This window comes from Eschrichtius robustus, chromosome 20 (assembly GCF_028021215.1).
Source record: "Eschrichtius robustus isolate mEscRob2 chromosome 20, mEscRob2.pri, whole genome shotgun sequence".
NCBI classification, from domain to species: domain Eukaryota; kingdom Metazoa; phylum Chordata; class Mammalia; order Artiodactyla; family Eschrichtiidae; genus Eschrichtius; species Eschrichtius robustus.
Window position 1 is genome coordinate 25,697,461 of NC_090843.1, and position 24,858 is coordinate 25,722,318.

The 24,858-nt window shown below is 47.8% G+C and overlaps 1 protein-coding gene across 3 annotated transcripts in view; it reads right to left on the reverse strand.

Moving 5' to 3' along the window:
- Positions 1-24,858, reverse strand: part of IGF2BP1 (insulin like growth factor 2 mRNA binding protein 1) — a 41,932-nt gene that overhangs the window by 11,775 nt on the left and 5,299 nt on the right. For all 3 annotated transcript variants that reach the window (XM_068531233.1, XM_068531232.1, XM_068531234.1), the window contains exons 3-5: positions 4,787-4,835; positions 4,217-4,268; positions 725-788 (exon numbers count right to left, since the gene is read on the reverse strand). In XM_068531233.1, coding sequence (XP_068387334.1) covers positions 725-788; positions 4,217-4,268; positions 4,787-4,835 — 165 coding nt within the window. The remainder of the gene's footprint in view (positions 1-724; positions 789-4,216; positions 4,269-4,786; positions 4,836-24,858) is intronic.

Below are 24,858 nucleotides of genomic sequence, written 5' to 3' on the forward strand. Positions count from 1 at the left end.
GTGTTGACTTAAAGCCACGTTAAGGCCCACAGATCAGCCACAGGGACCTCCAGAAAATTCTGAGTCCAGCAGGCAACTAAAAGAAAACTGAATGGTTTGAGAAAGTAGGGGGATTTTACACTAGGTTGGAGGAAGCAAATGGGATAGAGGCAACATGCTGAAGGGACAAGAAAGCCATCAAAAGCAAAACGGCCTATAATAGAGTATAAATGAGTACACAAAGTATACAAGTCTGTCAGTACCAGTGGGTGGAGAAGTGTGACTCAACCAAACAGGCTAAGGAGCCAGAAATTGTGGGTGTGATGGGACTCAAGGCAATCCCTGAGATAAAATGTCTGCCTCTGCCACATCATAACAAATCCTTTAGGTCTTAGTTCCTTCTCATCACCACTAGATGGCGCCATGAACACAGCAAAGGACCCTATGGGTTCTCCCGCAACCAGACACCTATTAAAAGCCAGTATCTTGTCCTAAAGAGGATGTCCCACCTTCCCCGGGAGGTCTTTGGGTCTCTCCCTTCAAAGTATTTGCTATCAATCCTGGTGAGGTTTCTGAACCTTTGAGATTCCTGAACCAAAAGACAAGAGTCTGGATTTGGTTGCCACAAAATCAGAGGCTAGGTGCAGACTCGTGCCCACCTAGACCCCATCTCTGCCCAAGCAGGGGCACCTGGCTCTCACCACTCACAAAGACCCTCCCTTGCCCCACTTTTGGGTCCACTCACTGCCTGGTCTGTTCGCGGTTGGAATAGGTGACATTCACCACTGCTGTCTCACTCTCGGTGTTCACTGGGGAAGCAAAACAGAGGTCAAGGTTAGAGCAGTGAGATCTGGAGATGGCACCAATGATGTAAACACTGTAAAAAGCTCATCTTTGATGGTTATGCGATCAAGAAGGAAATACTTGAGTGACAAAGCATTTCCCCTATAGACCGCTTTCACCACAACTCCTGGAAAATTCAAATTAGACTTTACATGCCTTCCTTTGATTTCCCTACCAGCCCTCAAGAGAGCCAGGAATACAAAAGGGTGTGCAGTCAACATATTCGGCAGTTATGCAACAGGGAGAAAACACACACACACACACACACACACACACACACACACACACACACACACCCCAACCTGGAGATAAATTTATTCTTAGAAAGAAATTTAAACTAGTTAAAAATCACACACCTAGTGAGACTGGACCAAGAAATGGTCTGTAAGGACCTGGCTGAAGAGATTTGGGGAAACACCCAAAACCATTTTAGAGTATCCTCAAGGATATACTGATCAAATGTAAGTGTATCATGACCTAGCTGAATGAGTTGACAAGAGTGGCTGCCATGGAGTCTGGGGGGAAGGATTTGGGAGTGGACCTGGGTTGGACGTTAGAATTCCAGGCGATCTGGGCACATACTCTTCCCCCTTTTGGGATTGATAAAATTAACCGCTTATGCCTCGTCTTGTGATTATGGGTCGCCTAGGCCTGCTTAGCCCTGGCATGGAGGACTTGGACCAAAAAAATCAAGCCGCCGCCCCACAACACTGAAGGCACTTAGCCACAAAACTGCAATGCAGACCACTCTCAGCCCTTCTGACCTCAGCGGTACAGCTCTCCCACCTCAGTGGAGAGGAAGATTCTAAAAAATAATCTACCAGAGACCTCCCTGGTGGCACAGTGGTTGAGAATGTGCCTGCCAATGCAGGGGACACGGGTTCGAGCCCTGGTCCGGGAAGATCCCACATGCCGCGGAGCAACTAAGCCCGTGCACCACAACTACTGAGCCCACGTGCCACAACTACTGAAGCCCACGCACCTAGAGCCCATGCTCTGCCACAAGAGAAGCCACTGCAATGAGAAGCCCGCGCACCACAACGAAGAGTAGCCCCCGCTCGCCGCAACTAGAGAAAGCCCGCACGCAGCAACGAAGACCCAACACAGCCATAAACAAACAAACAAATAAATAAATGTAAAAGACGGTGAGACAAAGGACTATTACTCAGCCATAAAAAAGAATGAAATCCTGCCATTTGCAGGAATGTGGATGGACCTAGAGAACATTATGCTTAGTGAAATATCAAAGAAAGACAAATAGTGTGCTATCACCTATACGGGGAATCTAAAAAATACAAATGAATGTACGTGCAAAACAGAAACAGACACACAGACAGAAGGCAAACTAGCGGTTACCCAAGAGGAGGGGGGAGAACCTTAAGGGTATGGGGGTATGGGATTGACAGATACAAACTACTATGTATGAAATTAGACAAGTGATGGGAATTCCCTGGCGGTCCAGTGGTAGGGACTCTGCGCTTTCACTGCCATTGGCCCAGGTTGGATCCCTGGTCAGGGAACTAAGATCCCACAAACCGCGCAGTGTGGCCAAAAAAATTTTTAAATAAAATAGACAAGTGACAAAAATATATTGCACAGGGAATTATAGACATTATCTTGCAATGACTTTGAATGGAGTATAATCTTTAAAAATACTGAATCACTATGCTGTACAACTGAAACTAATACTAATACATTATAAATCAGCTATACTTCAATTAAAAAAATAATAATAAAGTCATTCTCTCCCTGAAAAAAAGTAAAAGGGTGGACAGAGAGGACTTTGCTTAGAAAGTGGCATCTGATGGGACTTCCCTGGTGGTGCAGCGGTTAAGAATCCGCCTGCCGGGCTTCCCTGGTGGTGCAGTGGTTAAGAATCCACCTGCCAATGCAGGGGACACGGGTTCGAGCCCTGGTCCAGGAAGATCCCACGTGCCGTGGAGCAACCAAGCCTGTGTGCCACAACTACAGAGCCTGCACTCTAGAGCCAGCGAGCCACAACTACCGAGCCCGCGTGCCACAACTACCGAAGCTCGCGCACCTAGAGCCCGTGCTCTGCAACAAGAGAAACCACTGCAATGAGAAGCCCGCGCACCGCAACGAAGAGTAGCCCCCGCTCGCCGCAACTAGAGAAAGCCTGTGTGCGGCAACGAAGACCCAACGCAGCCAAAAATTAATTAATTAAAAAGTGGCATCTGAGCAGACTAGAAGACTTAATTTTTACAAAATCAAACACTTCCCATTCTGTTCTCTCCAGGTAGCAGGTATTGCCCCCAGATTCGGTGTGTTATAGCTCCCTGGTGAGCCTCTTAACCAGCGGTGACTCCTGTTGGGCGCCCCCAGTGAGGCTCTCCAGTGTGCTCCCAAGCCATTGCTGTCTCTTTGTCCAGGAGTAACTGAGTCATCAGTCTAAGCTGTGAGCAGGACTGGGCGATGGTTATCAGCGCTTCCAGTTGTGTCCTGGCGTTTATGATAAAAGGCAAGCTTCGGGGTCAGCAGGAGAGAACCTGTTTGATTGATTTAGCACTTCGTACCTTTATGCAGGCAAGTATTTTAATCATTTATAATGATTTACAGCTTGCCCCTTTCCACAAAGAATTTGGAGATGAATACTTAAGTCTTGTCTAGGTTTCTTAAAGTTCTGCAAACTCTAACTGTTTATTTTGCCTACCTAATGACCAAGCTCTGCTTTATGTCCAACCCAAATCACTCCAAATTTTATTTTAGCTTATTTTCTCTGAAAATAATTTATAACCTTAAGCAATGGAGAAACTTCAAAAATCGTAGCAAACTTCTTATGATCTAGAATTCTTTTTTATTATTTCTCCTTCTTGAAAGAGAAGTAATAAAAAGAATTTAAATAATAATAAAAACAATTTCTTCTCCACTCTTGAAAGATTTTGCCTGCCCATCAATATGTACAAAAATCCTGTTTTTTTAAATTGACCAAAGACATGTAGCTCACAATCAGAGGTTCTACCAAAAAAAAAAAAAAAAAAAAAAAGACAACCCATTGATTATTCCAGACAAAAACAAAGAATTGTGAAGCTTTTAAAGTAAAAGGGCTACAGATTTACTCAGGCCGCGTGCACAATTTCCATTCTTAATCTATTCCTAAAATCTTGGGACCTCTATTGCTACCTTGGTTGGCCCCAGGAGAGCCTGGGGACCCCGTGCTTGGAATGAGTGACTTTGTTGAGTCTCTCATTAAACAGAGGAGAAACCTGTCCCGGAGAAGCAGCAGAGCTGAAGCTGGAACTACATGTCCCAGCCCCCACCCCAGCGTACCTCCCTCCACACCTCTGGCCATCTGCCCCTCTTCCCACCCACGCCCCCGCCCCCAACTCCAACACCCACCCCTACCCCACCGCCCCACTCCTCTGCCCGCTCTTACCTTGCTCGCAGTTCTCCACTGTACCATACTGAGCCAGCAAGCTGTCCAGTACCTGGGAGCAGGGAGAAGGCAATACGGCTGCTCTGGGCATCCCAGGAACTCACAAAGCATCACTAGACACTCCTCACCCCAAAGCACTGGGGTACAGGCAGAGCCTTTGGCGGGGATTGAGCATGTTACCTGCTCAGTTTGCCCTTTCTCAGGTACTAATGCTGACGGTAATCCGTCGGGGTGTCTTTACAGAATGTACTTGAGCTCAAAAAGGCATTTAAGGGCCTTTTTGGAAGCAGACCTGTGCCACCTGAGTCCCTAGCTGATCCTCTGTCATCACTAAGTTTGGGGTTCAGGGAATACCCTTCCCACCTCCCTAATGCCTCTCACGGTAGGGACTGCCCAAAGGACTAATATTGGAAGTCTTGGGTTAAGGATGCGATCCAACCAGCCTCCCCTCAGCACCAGCTTCTCTGGCCTAGCCCCAAACCCCCAGGACAGCTCCCAGTCATCTCTGCCAACTCAGGCTGACCCAGACTTCTTTCCCAGTGCCACTGAGAGTTTCCCGCAGTCACTTACTTCCCATCGAAGCTGGGGTGGAATATTTCGGATCTGTATTTTTCGACTCCTGAAATTAGAGAGAACAGCATCAGTGACAGCTCTGGATACTCTAGGGGCCTGTGACCTTGCATTTTTTAGTCCTGTTCCAGTCTATCTTCCTACCTTCTGCTCAACACCAAAGCCTTAGAGTCTGAGAATGGTAACCTTTGGGAATGGAGATTTGGCTTCATTTTAGAGAGCAAAATATAGTGCTACCACAGATAGGAAAGCCAAAATCAGATGCCCTAAGCACTGGGATAACATAATTCCTCCCCCCGCCACCCCAGTCACATCTGCTTTGTTTATCTCTCTTAGGTTCTCCTCACCAGTTCTCTTACTCAGCAACCATCTATTACCACCCACTGTGTTTCAGGATCTAGGAATACAGAGCTAGCTATGTGAATTACTACACGAATCATTAACCTGATACCTTTTCAATCGGTGTCTACTTCATGCTGGACTTTGTTCTGCATGCTGGGGACACAATGATAAAACAGACAAAGTACCTGGCCTCAAGGTGCTCACAATTTATTAGGGGAAACATATATGCAAACAAATTACAGCAGGATAATTGGCAGCAGCTCAGCTCTTTCTTGGTACAGATATGGATTTAAACTTGTGCTCCACTTAACAGCACTGATCTTTAAAAGGTTATTTAACTTCTTTGAGGCTCAATTTTCTCCTTTGTAGAACAGGGATAATACCTATTCACAGGGAGGTATAAAGTAATGTTAGATAATATTATCAAGAGCTTAGCAAAGGGCTTGGAGTAAGTACTTAAGATGTAATAACAGACACATGTGTGGATGCTAAGGTGGAGTAATCAACACGCACACAACCCAGCATTAGGACCACCCCCTCCCTCCTCCCAGTTTACTACAGTTTCTCCTTTCCATCTTTCCAATCCCTCTTAAAAACGTAATTCTCCCTGAGGAAGGCTTTCAGGTTCAAGGTTGACTCCCACGGTGATTAACTGCTCACCACCCAAATCAATGCCCTAATCCCTGGGCTTAAAACATTTCAATTGACTTGATCTGCATTGGTCAATTGTCACTTATGTCTTTGCATATCCTTGATCACAAACTCTTAGTTCAGGGACATGGTCCAACAAAATTCTAGTGGCACGAGGGAAAATGAAACTAGGAAGCAAGAAAATCCAGTTCTAGCCCTTAAACTGCCCCTGATTGGCTGTTCTGACTAAGCCACTCAAGCTTCAGGCCCCGGTATTCCTGACTGACATGCAACAGGGCCCAAGGCAGTTCTTGCCAAGCTAGGGGGAAGGGGTACTCAAAACACATGAGAGCAAGGGAAGGGATGCTAAACTCTAACTGTAAATGTTTTTGATCTTGGCTCTGTCCTCAGCCAGGTCACTCATTTCATCCCTGTGACCAAGTGTCTTGAGATGTAAAATGGAAACAGAAGGGTCTTCAAGATCCCTTCTAGCTCTGCCGCTTTGAGGGTAGAAAGTCTTAATCAATGAAATCTTTTCCCAGGTTGAAATAACTTAAGGGAAATGTAGCATAAGTGTTGGAGAATCTATGTCCACAGTTCTCTACTTTGGTTGGTTCATGAACCTGATCTAAGGAGGTTAGATTATAGCAGGACAAGGGTCAGAAACAAGTCCAGTTCCAGGTCCTCGGGTCCCACACCAGGCCAGCTTCTTGGGATCCAATTCACTGGCCAAGGGGGAGCCTCATGGCATCTGCATGACATGGCATATAGGATTTCCCATACACAACACATTTCGTGATGAAATGGGCAAAGAAAATGCAGGGGCCCTCACATGAGGAAAATCAAACTCTTGGTGAACTGAAGAGATGATTATACCATTGGAAGATTGAGAACACTGATCTACCTTAATGCTAGTGACAGGGGTTACCTAAGCTGAGGGAGGACCTCCCTCAAGCAAACGCTTCTGGAAGGACTGCGAGGAGATGGGCGGTGCCTGCCTGGAGTTCAAACCAGTAAGAGCTTAAAGCAGTCCCCTGCAAAAGTTTAGTTTGAAGAGCACTCTTTCAAGATGGTCCTATAGATCACTATAATCTCAGGTCAAGGGTCAAAAATACCCTCTTCCTACTTCAAACTCCCAGTTTTAAGGGCTTCCTTTTCAGGGTAGGGAGGAGTTGGGAGGGGATGGGGAGGTGAAATCAAATCTCAGTTTGGGATGTTAATCCATATCCTGAAAGCAATGGCAGTCTGGAATGTCTGGAATGTTCCAGGAGGGGGAGGAGGGCAGGGACACCCAACCAACGAAAGAAAAGACATCCTGGCAACCCTCCCCCACCCCCAACAGGCAGGGACTCACCCACCCCTCCAGGGCACACACACCCAATCCTGGGAACCCAAGCCAGGCCCCTTCAGGCCTCCAAACCTGGCCAGCAAAGCCCCCAACCCTGACAAAAACACAGAGACCAAGAAGAACCTTTGTCTTTTATGCCGTTGGCCTGGTTTGTGTTAAGTATGGTGCTTAACACACCATAATTTCTTTCTGGCCCAAAGCACATGTGACCATGCTGAGAACTGGACCCAGTACTCCCTTCTAGGAACCCATGGGTAACTCACTCACCCTACAGGTATTTGTTCTGGATGCCTCGCTCAGACTGGGCCGGGGCAGTGTGCTGAGGGCTTGGGGAATCAGCATGGAAGCTAAGAGACCCTAACTGCTTACTTCTTCGCTCAGTACCTTAGTTTCCTGCGGAAAACTTATAGTGCTTTTGTGAGGGCTTAAAGCAGGCGGGCGGGGGGCGGGGGTGTGCCTGCCATGCCGTGGTGCTCAGTCCCGGTCCCCAGGAGCCACTACCTGTGACAGTAAAATGGTTAGGCTTCTGCACTGGTGGGGAAATAGCGGGAGATACCACAGCCTAGAGAGAGCCCCCGCACTCCCACCTCCCGTGACAACCAAAGGGCCCCACTCCAGCACTTCTGTTGATCGGCTCCCACTAGGTTTGAGTGGAGCCTTCGCCCTACAGGCAGTAGGGCACTGCACTATGCGCAGGACCCTAAACTCTAACACCCATTGTTTAGAAAAGCAAGGGAACTCCCAGAGGTTCAGGAGCCACCACCCACCCTGGAGCTGATAAACCTGTTGAGTGAAAGAATGAAGCCTCCAGCCCCTGGCAATGAAGGCAGTGGTTGCGCCAGTCAAATTATGTCCCTGGATGCTGATACCCGGTGGCTTCTTACCCCCTCTGCCTGCCCTGACCAGCAGGGCAGTTACCAGGCCCTGGGGCAGCTCCCCAGATACAGAGCAATCACAAGGGATGCTCCTTTCTAATGTTGCTGGGGACAAGCAGGGGACACCAGGGCCACAGGGACCAAGTGACCATTCAAGCCCAGGGGAGATTCCGGGAGAGACCGGAGGGAGAGAGCATCTGAGCAACAGCGTCGTAAGGAGTTAAGTAGGAAAACAAGAGATTCAGGAAGCACAGGAGCTAGGCACCCGGAAGTATGGCTGGGAGTGCTCCCTGGGCAGGAAGCTCTCGTCCTTTTCACCTTTTTAGAGAAATGTCATTGACTTAGAGACTGAATGGAAAGGAAAACAGTTCATTAAGGAAGAAGCTTACATTTGAGGAGTGCTTACCAGATGCCAGGCTCAGATTCAGCACCTCCTATAAGCCTCCCACTACCCATGACCACGATAACCATGGCTCCACTTTACAGACTGGGGTCCTGAGATTGAGGGCTTGAGTATCTGCCAAGTCACATAGGTTCTAAGAGCCAGAGCCAGTATTTGAACCCAAAGACTGTCTGGTTCCAGGCTCTTTGCACGGTCCCCTGCGCTGCCTTTTTGATGGCAGAAAGGAAAAAAAAGCCTTTGCCAAAATATAGTCAAGTTTTGGCTTGAGGACAAATTTAAAATACTCAGAGTTCACACAACAGAGTGAACAACGGGCCTGCTGAGTGGGTGCTGCTCTCCAATAAGTCGAAACATCCCACTTGTAACTCCTTAAGACGCATATTTCCATTGTTAGTGGAAAAGTGATTCTGTGCTTATTGAACACTGACTAGACATTTGATAATATTGTTAATATTTTAGGACTTCCCTGGTGGCACAGTGGTTAGGAGTCCGCCTGCCAATGCAGGGGACGCGGGTTCGAGCCCTGGTCCCAGAAGATCCCACATGCCGTGGAGCGGCTGGGCCCGTGCGCCACAACTACTGAGCCTGCGCTCTAGATCCCACGAGCCACAACTACTGAGCCCACGTGCCGCAACTACTGAAGCCTGCGTGCCTGGATCCCGTGCTCCACAACAAGAGAAGCCACCGCAATGAGAAGCCCGCACACCTCAACGAAGAGTAGCCCCCGCTCGCTGCAAGTAGAGAAAGCCCGCGCGCAACAATGAAAATCAAACGCAGCCAAAAACTAAATAATAAACAAATTTATTTTTAAAAAATATATACTGTTAATATTTTAAAATCAGGTAATTCCCTGGCAGTCCAGTGGTTAGGACTCTGTGCTCTCATTGCCGAGGGTGCAGGTTCAATCCCTGGTCAGGGAACTAAGATCCCACAAGCCGTGCAGCACGGCCAAAAAAATAAAATAAAAAATAAACTAAAATCATACTGATTTCTAGAAATACATACTGAAATAGTTACAGATAAAATGTCATGTCTAGGACTTGCTTTAAAGTAATTAGGGGGAAAATTAATACAGACTGGATATGATTTGGTAATTTTATTTATTTATTTATTTTTGGCTGTGTTGGGTCTTCGTTTCTGTGCACGGGCTTTCTCTAATTGCAGCGAGCAGGGGGGGCCGCTCTTCATCGCGGTGCGTGGGCCTTTCACTGTCGCGGCCTCTCTTGTTGCGGAGCACAAGCTCCAGACGCGCAGGCTCAGTAGTTGTGGTGCACGGGCCTAGTTGCTCCACGGCACGTGGGATCCTCCCAGACCAGGGCTCGAACCCGTGTCCCCTGCATTGGCAGGCAGATTCTCAACCACTGCGCCACCAGGGAAGCCCTGATTTGGTAATTTTTAAAGCTAGGTGATGAGTACATGGTGGAATTATTTAATTATCCTTTCCACATTCCAAAGTTTTTTTTTTTCCATAACAAAAAACTTTTTAAAAAAAGATAATTCTGAGAAGATGTGGTACATATATACAATGGAATATTACTCAGCCATAAAGAGGAATGAAATTGGGTCATTTGTAGAGACGTGGATGGACCTAGAGTGTCGTAGAGTGAAGTAAGTCAGAAAGAGAAAAGCAAATATCGTATATTAACGCATATATGTGGAATCTAGAAAAATGGTATAGATGATCTTATTTGCAAAGCAGAAATAGAGACACAGACGTAGAGAACAAATGTATGGATACCATGGGGGAAAGGGGTGGGGTGGGAGGAATTGGGAGACTGGGATTGACACATATACATTATTCATACTATGTATAAAATGGACAACTGATGGGAACATACTTTATAGCACAGGGAACTCTACCTAAGGCACTGTGGTCGCCTAGGTGGGAGGGATGTCCAAAAGGGAAGGGATATCTGCGTGTGTGTGGCTGATTCATTTTGTTGTGCAGTGGAGGCTAACACAACATTGTAAAGCAACCATACTCCAATAAAAATAAATAAATAAATAAAACAAAAATAAAAAGATAATTCTAGCTCACCCAATTTTAAAGTCATCACAGATTCAAAATTAATGGGTCTAAGCCAATGAGGTTTTCCTCTTTTATTTTTATTAGCAAGAATCCAGGCCCTGGTGAGGAGCCGGCTGAGGGCAGGGAGAACGGGCCTGAGTCCAGCGGAGAGAGGAACAGATGCATAGATAGGACACTTTTCAGAAGGGGGCCTCCCCATATGACAGATGCACACCTGGACGGAATGCACCCGGGGAACAGTCTTCAGGTCTTCCGGAGGACAGCTAAAAACTGCCCCAGGGAGTGTTCTTTTTCTAACCCTTTGCAAACCAGCTCCTTCCTCTTTCCACCCCCATTCCCAGAGGGTAGCGTGCCATCTTCAATCACGCTGGCCGCCTCACCCTGCCCGAGAGGGAAGCGTTCCTTTAAACCAGGGTGGAGCAGGCCAGTCGTGAGGAGGGAGGCAACAGTAGGTTTTGGAAATCTTTTCAGGCTTGGGGCCTCAACCCCCAGAGGCCACTATCAGAGTCAAACCTGGACTTTCATCTCTCCAGAGAACTAGGATTAAACCAGGATCTCCAGATTAGACCCTTCACCTCTCCACCCCTCCCCCGGGCCGTGATTCTCTGACTAGCAGGCTGCTTGCTCTTGGGCAAGTTAGGCCTTCAACTCCCTAGACCTCAGTTTCTCATATCAGGGGAACAAGGACTAGGATTAGTCCATTTTACTGGATCTTGTGTCCCCAGACAGAGATCAACCCTGTCCACCTATAGTGATACACTTTCTTAATTAGAGTGATTTTCTGTGCCTTAATGGTCTGCCTAAGTGGTTCTTAACCCCCTTTTTTTCCTGGAGACTAGGTTCCCATTAGGAAATATGATAAAAGCTAAGAACACTCTCCACCAGAAAAATGCAAAATTCACTCCAGCCTGCAGACATCTCCTCGAAAATGTGGGAAGAAACTAGCCCAAGGCAATTAGAAAGCTAAGCTTGACTGGGGATGGAGTTGGGGTTATTACCTGGCAATTTTAAGAGTGAGCAACTAAGATTTTTCAAACTTGCAGTAACACCATGCTCTTTCAATTCTAATCAGCAGTCACTACCCAAGGGGAGAAGGTCACTACCACTTCCCCAAGGTTTCTGGTGTCCAGCTGCTGTGGAATCATTCCAGATTTTCTTGGCACCTACTATGCACTGGGCCTGTGTTGTCCACACTACAGTAGCCATTAGTCTAGTCACATGTAGCTACTGAGCACTTCAAATCAGCAACTGAATTTTTTCTTAAAATTAAAATGTTTGTATAATTTAACTTTTTCTTCTGTATATTTTATGAACTCTAAATACAGATCAACTGTTTCCAATGAAAATTTAGCATATGAATTGGGAGAGGCTCTAACAGTAAAATAAAATACACACTGGGTTCCTAAGACTTAGTAGCCCCCCCAAAAGTAAACGATCTCATTAATCGTTTATATTGATTCCATATTGAACTAATAATCTTTTGAATTAACTTTAAAAATAATTTTTGAATTAATGGTCTACATTAATTTCACTTTTTTCTTTTTTAATGTGGCTATTAGAAAATTTACACTTACATATGTGACTTGCCTCGCAGTTCTACTGGACAGTGCAAGGCGCTATGCTGCAGCACAGAGCGTGGAGGGATGAAGAGGCCAGGCAAGCCTCCTGCTCTCAGGAGTTTACAGTCCAGCAGGGGACCCCAGTTTGGTTTTTTTTTGCTGTTGCTGTTTTTTTGTTTTGTTTTGTTTTGTTTGACCATGTTGCAGGGCTTGCAGGATCTTAGTTCCCCGAACAGGATCGAATCCGTGCCCCTGCAGTGCAAGCGAGGAGTCCTAACCACTGTACTGCCAGGGAAGTCCCCTCAGTTTGGTTTGGGATGGGAGAAGAGAATAGACAAGGTTAAATGGGTTGGGGAGGTGGGCTGGCCACAGTACCCTTTCAGAAGTGGGTGATCCTGGGACTTCCCTGGTGGTCCAGTGGTTAAGATTCCATGCTTCCACTGCAGGGGGCGTGGGTTCGATCCCTGGTCGGGGAAGTTCCGGGTGCTACACAGTGCGGCCAAAAAAAAGAAGTGGGTGATCTTGTTGACTCCTCAACAAGAGTCCCATGCGGCTGACACCGGAGAATAAGCACCACCCCCCCCAAAGCTGGCTCCCATCCCAGTTTTTCTCCCCAGCTGGAAATCACACATAAAAGATGTCCTAACGTGCCAACCTCTGCCCTTTCCATAAGATCACCACTGACCTAGTCCTTCCTCCCCACCCTGCCTCCTTATCCCTGTAGAGTGGAGAGGTGGAGAAAAAAATAATTGTGTAGGAAAGCTTCTGAAGGGGGCGGACCTGGCACGCTCCAAGCATGGCAGTAGCTGAGAAAGCGGGCCAGGCTGGGGAGGGGAGGAGGAGCTGGCCCAATGCCCAGGGCTCCGTGCCAGGCTGATCCAGAGGCAGGGCAGCCAGACAGGCAGGCAGTCGGGTGGGTTGACCAGCAAGGTAGGGGCTGGAAAGGAAAACACTGACCTACTGGAAGGTGCAGGACCAAGCAGAGCAGATGCCACCACCAAGGGGTCAAAGTACTGAGGGGAGGAGCTGGAAAGCAGGGACACCACTGGAGTGTATCTGTGGTCCCATGAACATGGTCTTTTAAAGGTATGAGGCACACACACACTGTCCCACATGTGCTCCTGAACTAATGCTGAGGACAGGAAGGAAACGCAAATCTCGGGGAGAAACTCTGGGATGGACGATATTCCCTCTCTGGCAGGCTCTTGTACTGTGTTTAATGTGCTCCTGGCCTACCTGGAGTCAGGGAAGAAGAGGGGGATTCACTAGGCCTCTTACATGACCAAGGACACACACACAACCCATTAACCCGGCAATCGGAAGTTCCAATTGAAGAAAATCAGATTCCTACATTGAGGAAATAAGATTCATACGCCGAGGTCTGAGAGGGTCTTAAATAGTCACCCTCATTTCACAGATGGAGAAACTGAGGCTCAGGAAAAGGAAAGAGACTTGGCAACTGTGAGGTAGGACTAGAACTCAGCTGGTTGATGCTGAGTTCTAGTCCTACCTGGTTTATGATGAGCATAAACCAGCCTCCTCCCAGGCTGGTTTATGCTCATCTCACCAAACTTCTCTTCTTTCTCTCTGACAAGAAGTGTTAACACAGCAGAAGTTGTATAGCCCCGATGTCAGAAGCAGGAAAAATGCCCATATCCTGTATGGCTAAGTGCATGCCAACTGGCTTTTACTGCATGCGGCTCCAATTTGGGCACAGGATTTAACTTGCAGAAGAGCTAACTATACTATAATACGGCTGGATGACTGTCAGAGAGATTTCTTAGCAGGGAAAAAGTGTAGTCACCAAAAATTCTGTCTTGAAAAATTTCACGTCGGTTTGGGATAGGCAGGGCTGCAAAGGTGAGAGGCGGGTGGGAAGGCGCCACCCGATGTTGGAAAGCAAGCAAAAGAGGAATAAATCCTTTGCTCAATTCACTCATCTCGGAAATACATGGTTTGACTAGAGAGAGCTCACGTTTTTTTTCTTGCCCATCTGGGCAGTGCCAGAGGAAGCCAAAACAGAAGCTGAGACAGTGGAGCTCTTTCCAGTCAAATTCCAAGTCGGCCTAGGCCAACTGCCACTCCCTCCCTCCACCGTGCTCTCTCTGCCTAGAACCGTGCTCTTTCACCTGAGGGACTCCGAGAGCCAGAGCTGGCCTCCTGAGCCCTACACAGTGTGAAGTGCGAGGTGTGATGAAGCCATCAGACTAAACCTAATGCATGGAGACAAACAGGAGAAGTGACCTGGTGTAAGCAGTGCAACCCTGTTGGTCCAGGCAGCGATGGTGTGGATAAGAAATTAACCACTGGGGACACTGCTCACCTGCCTTCTCTGGCTGGCAATGGGAAGCATTTCCAGGATCTTCTTGGGGTGGGGGTGGGGGGGGGGGCGGGTGTTAATTCGCTCCGACAGAGGGAAAGGTGGAGGGGGGCTAGAAAGACCATTTCCTGCCCCAGCCTCACTAGAGACGTTGGTTTAGCTCACCCCCCAGGGGAGATGTCAGCATCTCTCCAGAAAGCTTAAGAGCCAAAAGGTCTGGCACTCTGGGGCCCAGAGACCTGACTGAGGGTGGAGCTGACACCCAGAGGAAAGCCCTATGGGGCATGCCTCGGAAATGGAGCAAGGGGGAGAGGCTCTCTCCTCAGGAGGGACCGGCAAGCTTGGAAGCACAGCTCCAGGCTAGGATTTTGAGGCAGAGAAGCAAAGAAAAGGATACTAGACCAGACTCAAGAGAAATCAGTTTTCTGCAACTCACAACTTGCACTGAGAAAGACCCTAGTGGAGTCTGGGTACTTCTTGGAATTGTTAGTGTTCCTGCTAAAGGATAAGAATGCATGCCAGCATACGTTGAAAAATACTAATTCACCCTACTAGTGGAAAGGTGCTCTGGTGTGTCCCTTAACAACCTCAAGGAATCCTTGTCTCCTCTCCACAGCTGCCAACACAGACCCTGTTGGTGGCCGAAAACTTCAGGAAGCTGCTGTTTGTTTCTTTCCAGTGTGTAGATCTTCATCAGAACAACTCTCTTCTGACACGGACACCTATCCTGAGTTCTGCCCTGGCTTGTGCGGGAGCAAAATGCCCTCTCTGTAGAGGTCTTTCTCCCCAGCCCCAGACTCTGCCAGGGCGTCACGACAGCACCATTCGAGACGGTTCTCATCCATCCTGGGGGGAGCAGGGGCAAGGTCTCTAACAGCCCAAGGGACGGCGAACACGGCCTTTCAGGAGGCTGGCGGAAAGCAGGCGCGGGCAGGGCAATTGAGAAAGAGGTGCCGGGGAAGGGCGGCAGCAGCTGAGAGTGGGGGAGGGCTGGCAGCAGCTGGGGGGGAGGAGGGGAGTCCTCATGAACGGGCAATTGAGAAGGGCCGAGCAGCTGAGCGGCCGGGCTGGCGTCGCCGGGCCTGTGCCCCACGTGGGCCTGCCCCTTCCCCCAGCCCCTCTCACCTCACCCAGGGGAAGCTGAGCGCTCGGCCCCGCACCCCGGCCGCTGGGTGGGCCGAGTCGGCAGAGCACAAGGAGGGGGACAGAGGATGTCCCCGGGGGCCCCCTCTGCTGCGGGGCCCGGCGGTCTAGAACGTTCTGCCGCCAGAACCCCCTCGGCGTCCCGACTCTCCCCAGCCGGTCCCACCCGGCCCAGGGGGCCCTGGGCTACGCGCGCAGGGCCCGGAGGGGGAGGGGACACGCGCCGGGGGCTGCCGGGTGGGGGTGGGGACCAGGACTTTGCCCTTTGTCTCTCTCTCTCTCCAGAGCCACCGGCCGAAACCCGACCCCATCAGTGAGCCAGGCAGCCAGCGAGGGGCAGGCTCCCCCTCCTGGGTCCTTTAGTAAATCCAGACCCGACCTCCCCGTGGTCAGGGCTGTGACTGAGGTGGTCCTGTGGGGGAGGGGGCTTCCCGCCTGCGAACAGGCCTGCAAGCATTTAAGTGGGAACCGGCTGGGGGTAGGGGGCTGGGAAGGGGCTGGAAGTGGGGCCGCAGAAGCAGAAGGGGAGAAAATGGCCCGGGAGGCGGCATTCCTTGGAGACCTCGGCTGGGCTGTGGGAGGAGGCAGGACCCGGGCGGGAGGCCTCCCACTGCGAAGGCAGGAACTGAGGCCTGGGAGTGGGGTGGGCTGGGGGCGCGGAACCAAGAGGCCTTCCGGGCCTCGAAAAAAAGACCCTCCCCTCCCAGGGCGTTCTGGGAGCGGCTACAGAAAATTTATAATCGAAGAGTCACACCTCCATGCAGAGTAGGGTATTTGTCTGGGGATGCGAATGACCTTCTTTTGTCTGCCCTCTTGGGGTGTCATCAATTAATGGTAGTCTTATTAATCACTCACGTTTACACAGTACTTTAGGGTTTACAATCCACACTCTCCTATGAGCCTAGAACACAGGTTGATTTGAGCCTCTAAACCACAGAAGATTGAGAATATTTTTATTTCCATTTTGCAATTCAAAAAGAAGCTCAGAGAGGTTAAGTGCCTAGTCCCAAGTTGACACTAGCCAGCCACTGTCACCACACCATGAAGCCGGCTCCTGCTCATCAGGGAAAGGTAACTGGGTTCTCGCTCCTCAAAAACATGTATGAGCTATGAATTATGATTCTGCAGGCTTGTAACAAAGGTCAACTCTTTGTCCCTTCCTGCTAGGAGGAGGGCGGATGGGAGGGGAAGCCACTCGATCCCTGCGCCCTTCCCCCCAACCTCTCATTTTCCCCAGGTTTGAACCCAAACAAAAGGAAAGGGGAAGGGAAAAAAAAAAATTAGCCCAAAGCGCCAGCCCTGGCACCTATAGGAATGCCAAAGGATGGAAGCTCTTAGAACTCAAAATAGCTACCCAGCTTATTTAGCGGGGTTCATGGAGATGGGGAGGCTTCATATGAGGACACGAGGCCCAGGAAGATACTGACCCCAGATCCCACGGTGTGCACACATCTGGCAGAAGGGCAAACTGAGGTTGACGCCTGAATCCTAAACCACTCAAGTCCTTCTCCACTTCATTCAACCCCCTTTCCGTGGTTTTTCATTAAAAGCAGAATTCCCATTTCCCATGATAGCTGCCCAGACAAGGGGAGAATGTTCTTAGTTTTCTTCAGCCACTCAAGATTGCCTGAAAATCTCAATGGTGAGAGGAAAAATAATGCAAGGCAAGTATGAAGCACCTACGGAGGAAGGAGGCTCAGAGCAGGGAGAAGTTAATGTTGGGCATGTTTTTATTTGCTAACCTTATGCTCTCCCCCCCAAAACATTCAACTTCTCTGAATATTAGAGGATCAGCTATTCCCACCTTCTAAGAGAGCTCAGCCTTGAAGGTAGAAAGGCCTGGGTTTGAAACCCAGCACCAGTATTCAAGGTATGACCTTGGCTAAGTTACCATAACCACTCAGAGTTCCAGCTTCTTCTTCTGTGGAATGAAGAATAATGCCTGCAGGGTTCTTAGGACTCAATGAAGGAACAGTGCCTAGCTCTGAGTAGATAGTCAATAAATGCTCCCTATTATTTTTTTTAAAGCATTTTTTTAAAAATTTATTTATTTATTTATTTATTTATTTATTTATTTATTTATGGCTGCGTTGGGTCTTTGTTGCTGCACATGGGCTTTCTCTAGTTGCGGTGCATGAGCTCCTCATTGCGGTGGCTTCTCTTGTTGCAGAGCACGGGCTCTAGGCGCAAGGGCTTCAGTAGTTGCCGCACGCGGGCTCAGTAGTTGTGGCTCGCGGGCTCTAGAGTGCAGGCTCAGTAGTTGTGGCCCACGGGCCTAGCTGCTCCACAGCACGTGGGATCTTCCCGGACCAGGGCTCGAACCCGTGTCCCCTGCATTGGCAGGCGGATTCTTAACCACTGCGCCACCAGGGAAGCCCTGTGCTCCCTATTATTGCAGAAGGAACTCGTCTTTTGACCCACAGCACGTCACACAGAGCTCTAGAGAAAAGAAGATGCTCAATAAGGGAAATTACGGACATCTGCCATACTTACCTGGGGGCCTCTCCCCACTAGGATGCCATCCCTCTCTTCCAGAAGAGTTGTCTTCCCACAAACATCTCCGTGCCTGTCCACAGTGCTCTCCTGAATCCACTCCTATTTTTTCTGCCTGTCCTCCAAAAACACAGCTTAAGCTCACTCAAAGCCTACCTCCTGTTAGTTCCTGAGCTTGTGTGCCTCTCATTGCATGCAGTCTCTTAGCCTCTGCTGTCCCACAGCTTTCCCTGGATCTAAAGTGAAAACACTGGAGGGCAGGAATTTTATCTTGCACCTCTTTTGTGCAGCTCCTTCTCCCTATGTCTCCCTTCCCTGCCCTGAAAAAGACCCAATAATGCTAAATAAAAACCCAATAACTAATCAAATGTATAATTCAGGAGAAGGGTCAGGCAAAGACCCCCATTTTATACAGAATGAGGAGGTGACCACCATGTAAGAATCAAAATTGGTGATGCTTTAAATATGGCCAGAGGGAGGCGGGAATGGGGTGTTACTGTCTACTGGGTACAGTTTCAGTCTTGCAAGATGAAAAGAGTTCTAGAGATGAACGGAGAGGATGGTTGCACACCACTGTGAATGTTCTTAATACACCCGACCTGTACGCTTAAAAATGGTAAATTTTGTGTTATGTATATTTTACTACGTAAAATTATTTTAATTATTTCATATTAATTTTAATTAATATAAAAATGAAATTTAAAATTTAAATTTTTTTTTTTTTTGGCTGTGCCATGCAGCTTAGCAAAAAAAAAGGATAGAAACCTTTTAGGTGGAAACCTAAAAGCTCCTGGAGAAAAATGATCTGATAAATTGTATTTCTTTGCTGTCTCCACTCTAAAGACCAAGGTCTTTTGTTTGTTCTTCATTATATTTCTATAACCTGGCAGAGGGCATGTCAGTAGCAGACTCTGGGGCTTCCCTGGTGGCGCAGTCGTTAAGAATCCGCCTGCCAATACAGGGGACACAGGTTCGAGCCCTGGTCAGGGAAGATCCCACATGCCGCAGAGCAACTAAGCCCGTGCGCCACAACTACTGAGCCCACGTGCCACAAGTAATGAAGCCCTCGCGCCTAGAGCCCGTACTCCGCAACAAGAGAAGCCACCGCAATGAGAAGCCGGGGCACCACAACAAAGAGTAGCCCCCGCTCGCCGCGACTAGAGAAAGCCCGCCCACAGCAACGAAGACCCAACACAGCCAAAAATAAATAAATAAATACATTTATTAAAAATAAATAGTAGACTCTGAATAGATAAAAATAAGTGGGTGCATGCATACATGTGTGAATGAATGCATGATTAGCAGTACCAAGCTTTGGAGCAATATGCAAGCTATCAGATGTCTATAACATGTTAAATATTTTCTTACATGATTTAGTTGTAAATATATATTTTTAAAATTAACACCCCACTCCATCTCCAAAAAATGGCTAATGACTGACTGGCAAGAGCCCCACACACCCAGGCTGAAGTGGCTGACCATGTGATGTTCTGAAGAGGAGAACAAAGGAACGTGGGCCTAGACAGGCATCACTCCTCTTCTAGTTAGAAGTTTAGGGAATTACCTGGCGGTCCAGTGGTTAGAACTCTGCACTTCCCATGCAGGGGGCAGGGGTTCAATCCCTGGTCGGGGAACTAAGCTTCCCCATGCCGTGAGGCATGCCTCCCCTCCCCCACAAAAAAAAAAAAAAAAAAAAAAGAAGTTTAAAGGAAACTACTCAAGATGGTCAGGGGCAAGGGTGGGAAAGTGAAAGAAAGATGATCTGAGAGATCTGTGAGGTTATGAGGTTCGTGAAGATCATTTTATTCCACCTCTTGCCTCCCACAGCTTATTCTGGACAGATATCACTCCACTCTATTCTAAAAAGTCAGCAGAAGCGGCTTTGAATCAAATGGTAATAAACATTGGGAGGAAACCTCTCTATATAAAATAACTTCAGTCAGCTAGATTTTCCCTTCTACATTAAATAAAAGGTTGCTGGAGTGGACACTCTAGAAAATAAGTGAAGAGATTATTCTTCTGAACCCTGCCGTCTCCGCAGCCAACATCCTATTTACATCTCGTCCTCGCTCAGAACACACTGGCTGCAGCCACCAACAGCCACGTCTGTGAAGGATCATCTTTGCCCTTTAATTTAGGGTTCTGTCTCCAAATCCTGCCAAAGCAACTGCTCTCTATTACAGTTGGACTTCTCCTCCCAAGCAACTTAGAGACCTGGAGGAGGAAGTAGCATAAATACGTCTAACTCTGAATAGATAGCCTCAACAAGCTTACTCCACCCAACAGGCCCACTCTAGTTCCTCTCTCCCCTCATTTTCTCCTCCTCAGAGTACCTAATGGAAAGGTGACAAGTCCCAAGCAATCCCAAATGCCACTCCAGAAAAGAGGCAACACACATCATTCTGCATAAACTAATTGTAAAACCCTTTATAGTAACTGAATAAAGTCACAAGCCTGTTAAATGGCCTAAAACCACATCCGGATTGGAAGCCCTTCTCCCCACCCCACTAAGAGAAGATTCAACCTTCATTCCCTGGACTGAGATGTGGAAAGGGGCTATAAAGTCTGTGGGTTTGTGAGTTTGTACCTTTTGGGCAGGGAGGGCTGAAAAAAGGAAGTGGACATCAAGGTGGGTCCTGAGCACACCTTTGGGGACTGTTTCCAGACCAGGGAGAGAAACTGAGACCACTGTGTCTTTGCCATCTAAGAGGGCACGGGAAGGGGAGCCACGTATGCAGTCACTTCCTCCGCAGCCAAGGGTCCCCAACTCCTGAATGCCTACTTTGTTAGCTTAAGCAAGAACAGACCTTCAAGACAAACATGCCCATCTCCTACCAGATAGGGGAAGCTGCCCATTTCTTCTTCCTCAGACCCCCAAAAGGACTTACACAGTCCCCTTCATCCTGAATTCTTACAACACCTCATCTGCAGAATTAGGATAGTTCTCCTCTCATCAAAGTCCCTACCCTACATGCACTTTTGACAGGAGCACCGAAGTGTGAAATTTCAGCGAGGAACCTGGCCCAGGTTGAGGGCATCAACATTGCAATGTATGCTCCATTCTCCTAAGAGGATGGTTAAGAGACAGTGGTAGGGTCCACATCTAGGGGCTCTTGAGGGTTGCCCTGATGAGCTTCATCTCCCTCTCCCAAAAGGTGGCCTTTCCTTTCAGCACACAGGTTATCGAAAGCATCCTGCACACAAATCCCCCTCAATATGCCTATCCATCATTGTTCCACATAAAGTACACGCCATATTCACAGAAGTGTACTTGAACACCGTACCTGTTGCCTTAGATATATGGCCAAGCTGTTACACACAGTCCAAAGACAGGAGGCACAGGTCCACATGGGAAACAAAGAAAAATAATAGCTAATGTGTAACAGCACCAGCTTACAGTTACAGCAATGACGGCTCAAGGAGGTTAAGTAACTCTTCCAGTTTCCCAGTCATTGCCTGACTCCAAAACTCTTGTTTTTGAGCACTGAGCTCTCCTGGAGAGACCTTTCCTCCACACTCCTGTAGGACTGAGTGAGGGACCTAGGGTAGGTCATAAGACTCTGACCTAATAATAGAGCTTCCTCCCTCCTTGAGCCTCAAGAATTCTGAAAATGATTCCTGTCCTCCCTGCTCCTGTTGCCAAAGAACTCAGACTCCACAACCAACCTTTACACAAAACAATTTTTTTTAATTTCTAAATTCTCTGATTTCTCCTCTTAAAGATTCTAACTATACCCAATCAACTAAACTATCCAATCAAACTTAACTTAGACTTAACATTTTCCATTTCAAGTGGCCAAAACATCTGGATGAAGGACTAATTTTTTAACTGAAACTAACTCAAAATGAATAAAAATTGAAGCCTTCCTTAACCCACTTTTCCTAAGGAAATGTTGAAAGGATTGACTAGAATCCACAAAACAGATACATTGGAGAGGGAAAGAGAAAATGAAGAGAGATCCTCCACTTCTCCTGTCTCCTCTCTAATAGAGCTTTTCTCCACAACCCTCCCCCTAAACTATGGCCAAAATTCCCACCCATCCTGATGGGTCACTTATACGCCTTTAGCCACCAAAATGCCACTTGTCTAATAATCAGACTTGTCCTAGGGGTGTTGAAAATATCTGGACAATCCAGTCAAAAATTATTTTACTCATCCAGCTGCTTGCTCTGTATTTCATACAAAAGCAGTTCACTGGTGGGCTCGCCATGCTCTCTGCTCTCTGCCACACGACCAGAACATCAAATCCTGGAAGCCTGGACTTCTGCACTAGGACTGCATTTCTGGTGGTGTTTGTTCTGTATACAGTTACATTTCAGTGTTTCGCAATCAGGTTTTCTCCAACTATATTAAAATGATGAGGTCCAGACCTACTTTTCTCCTGTGATTTACCCATAATCAACACACGTTTTATTTCAGCAGTCTGCGTTTAGGGTGAAAGCTTGTTCCAGCCTGTTGTTCCTTCATTCCATGACTATTTATTGCAAACCTACTGGCTGCAAAGGAGAAGGAGGTCTTACAAAGCTGGCTCTGCTTGTTCAATACTAGGATGACCCCTTGGACCCACTAAAAAGTACAGAGCCCCCTTTAAACAAACTCAAGTTCTTCTACTAGAATGCAGTTAACAGACTGGGGACTGGACATCTCCCTGCTGGCGATGCGCCCTTGAAACGGTTTGTGTTGTCACAGGCGCTCTCCTGGTTGATCATTTTCTAGCTAAATCAAACTTTTATCAATAACCAAAAAAGCATACATTTTGATTCCACGTTTTTTGAGAAGAGACCTTTTCTTTTTTGTTTTGACAGACATTTAAAAAGGTGTGGACTGGGCACAGGTGGAAATGGTATTATGCAAATTTGACATTAACATGGAGTCAAACACTGGCTGAGACCCTGAGAAAGATCTTCAAAGCCTCGCCAGTGGCCAACTGGAAGACCCGTTGTCAATCTTTTACAACATAAATAAAACCCATCATAGAACCTCTGGTTACTATTACTCCCTTTGTTATTGTTTCAGTCAGCCTTTGGGACATGGGGACACACAGTCCATCTACTGAAGATTACAGATTATGCGACGCTGTTAACTCTCCAAGGTTCTATGCCCCATGGCCAAGGGGCCTCAGCTCCTGGGAGAGGGCAACAGCTAACATGCACTTCCATTTTCTCTCCACCTCTCCCCTCTTACTTTCCCCTGACCTGCTTTTTTCCTCCCTCCCCTGACTCTTCACTCCACAATCACCCTCCAGCCTTTAGCTCTTGCCTTAGAATGTAAAGGTCTTGAGACAGCGCGGGCGCTGGAAGGTCTGCACCGCGGGGCCTGGGACCTCTCCCAGTGGGGAAGGCTGGGGAAGCCGCGGGGAGGTTTGGGATCTGGGGGCTCCCAGAACGAAGGCGAGGCTGTGGGCCGGCGCGCCGCAGCCAGGGGTCTCGGGACCCTGGGAAAGGAAGCCCTCGTCGGAGACCCAGGCCTGCGGATGTTCCCGGGCAGGGGCTGGTTCAAAGGCAGGCGAGGGCCCCTGCGCGGAGCGGGCAGAGATTGCGAGGCCGGGGCTGGGCTTGGTCTGCGGCGGGCGGGGAAGGGCAGCGGGGCCGGCGCGGGCTCTCCAGGAAGCGCCTCCAGCGCCGCCGCGACTTTCTCTGTTTTTTGAAAAAGCGAAGGGAAGGCAGGCAACTCCGAAAGCAAAAATCGCCTTGCCCTGGGCTGAATCTACCACCCGTCTTCTAAACCTGGTGTCTGCGACCCCCTCTCCCGTGGGTCGCTGTGCGCCTCCAGCCGCTCCTCTTTAAAAGGGAAGCGGGCAATCCACCCCAACCCCCATCTCCCTCTCCATCTCCCTCTCCCTCTCTCTCTCCCTCTCTCCCTCTCTCTCTCTCTCTCTCCGCCCCCCCCCCCCCTCCCTCTGTCTCTCTCTCTCTCTCTCCCTCTCTCTCTCTCTTTTTTTTCCCCGTCTGGAATTTCCAACCCAGGACTAACTCGTCTGATTTTTCCAGTCTCCCCTGCTGCTTTTTCCCTCCTCCTCTTTTCTCTCCCAAACACTCCCATCCCAAAATCTAAGCTGCACTTTCTGGAAGGCATTAGCCACATTTTAAGAATCTTTTAAGAGGATGGGGAGCGAACAAGACTGAATTTAAATTCTAACAGCTGGCAAAATGTCTGTTCTTCAAACGCCTTTGCTTCATACATTTATTCTAATAACAACATCACCAACACTACCACCCCCCCACACACACGACAATCAACACAGGTACAACCAATACATATTTCTTCAACACAAAAACCCTTACTTAGACTTCTACAAATAGCACTTAGGTCTCCCTCTTTTCACTTAACTAAAATTTTAATGTTTTAAAATTTTATACTCACTAGCCAATCTCAATGGTATCTTTGTCAACTGGATGTTACACATTATAGAATAAATAAGCTCAAAAAATAAGCCTTAAAAGTACCCAAACACATAAAATATGATTCAAATGACATATATTAAGGTAATTTTAAAAGATTAGAAGCTCTGGACCTGTGAATCAAGATTCTTCCAATGGTAATGTCATGTATTTTGTGTCTAAAACATAATTACAAGAAAGAATGTTTTGCTCTTGTTCCAGCAAAATCTATGCCATTAAAACTTCACATTTGAAACAGTTAACTATACTTTGAATAAATTAGTGATGGGAATTACAGTTCTTCCCCCTCTTTACTCAAAAGTTCTCCATCTGGGAAACCACTGGAGTAAAATTTCATCTTTCTACTTTGGGTTAGAAAATAAAGTGTTCTGGAAACCTACAACTCTTCCAAAGGATAGTCATATACCACTGTCTTTAGGAAAGTCACCTTGAAATACTGAGCACTAAATAACAAGTTAAAGATTTCTCTAGCAGTGAAAAAAACTTAATTTATGAATTTGTAAACATTATTTTCTAGGTGAAAATTAA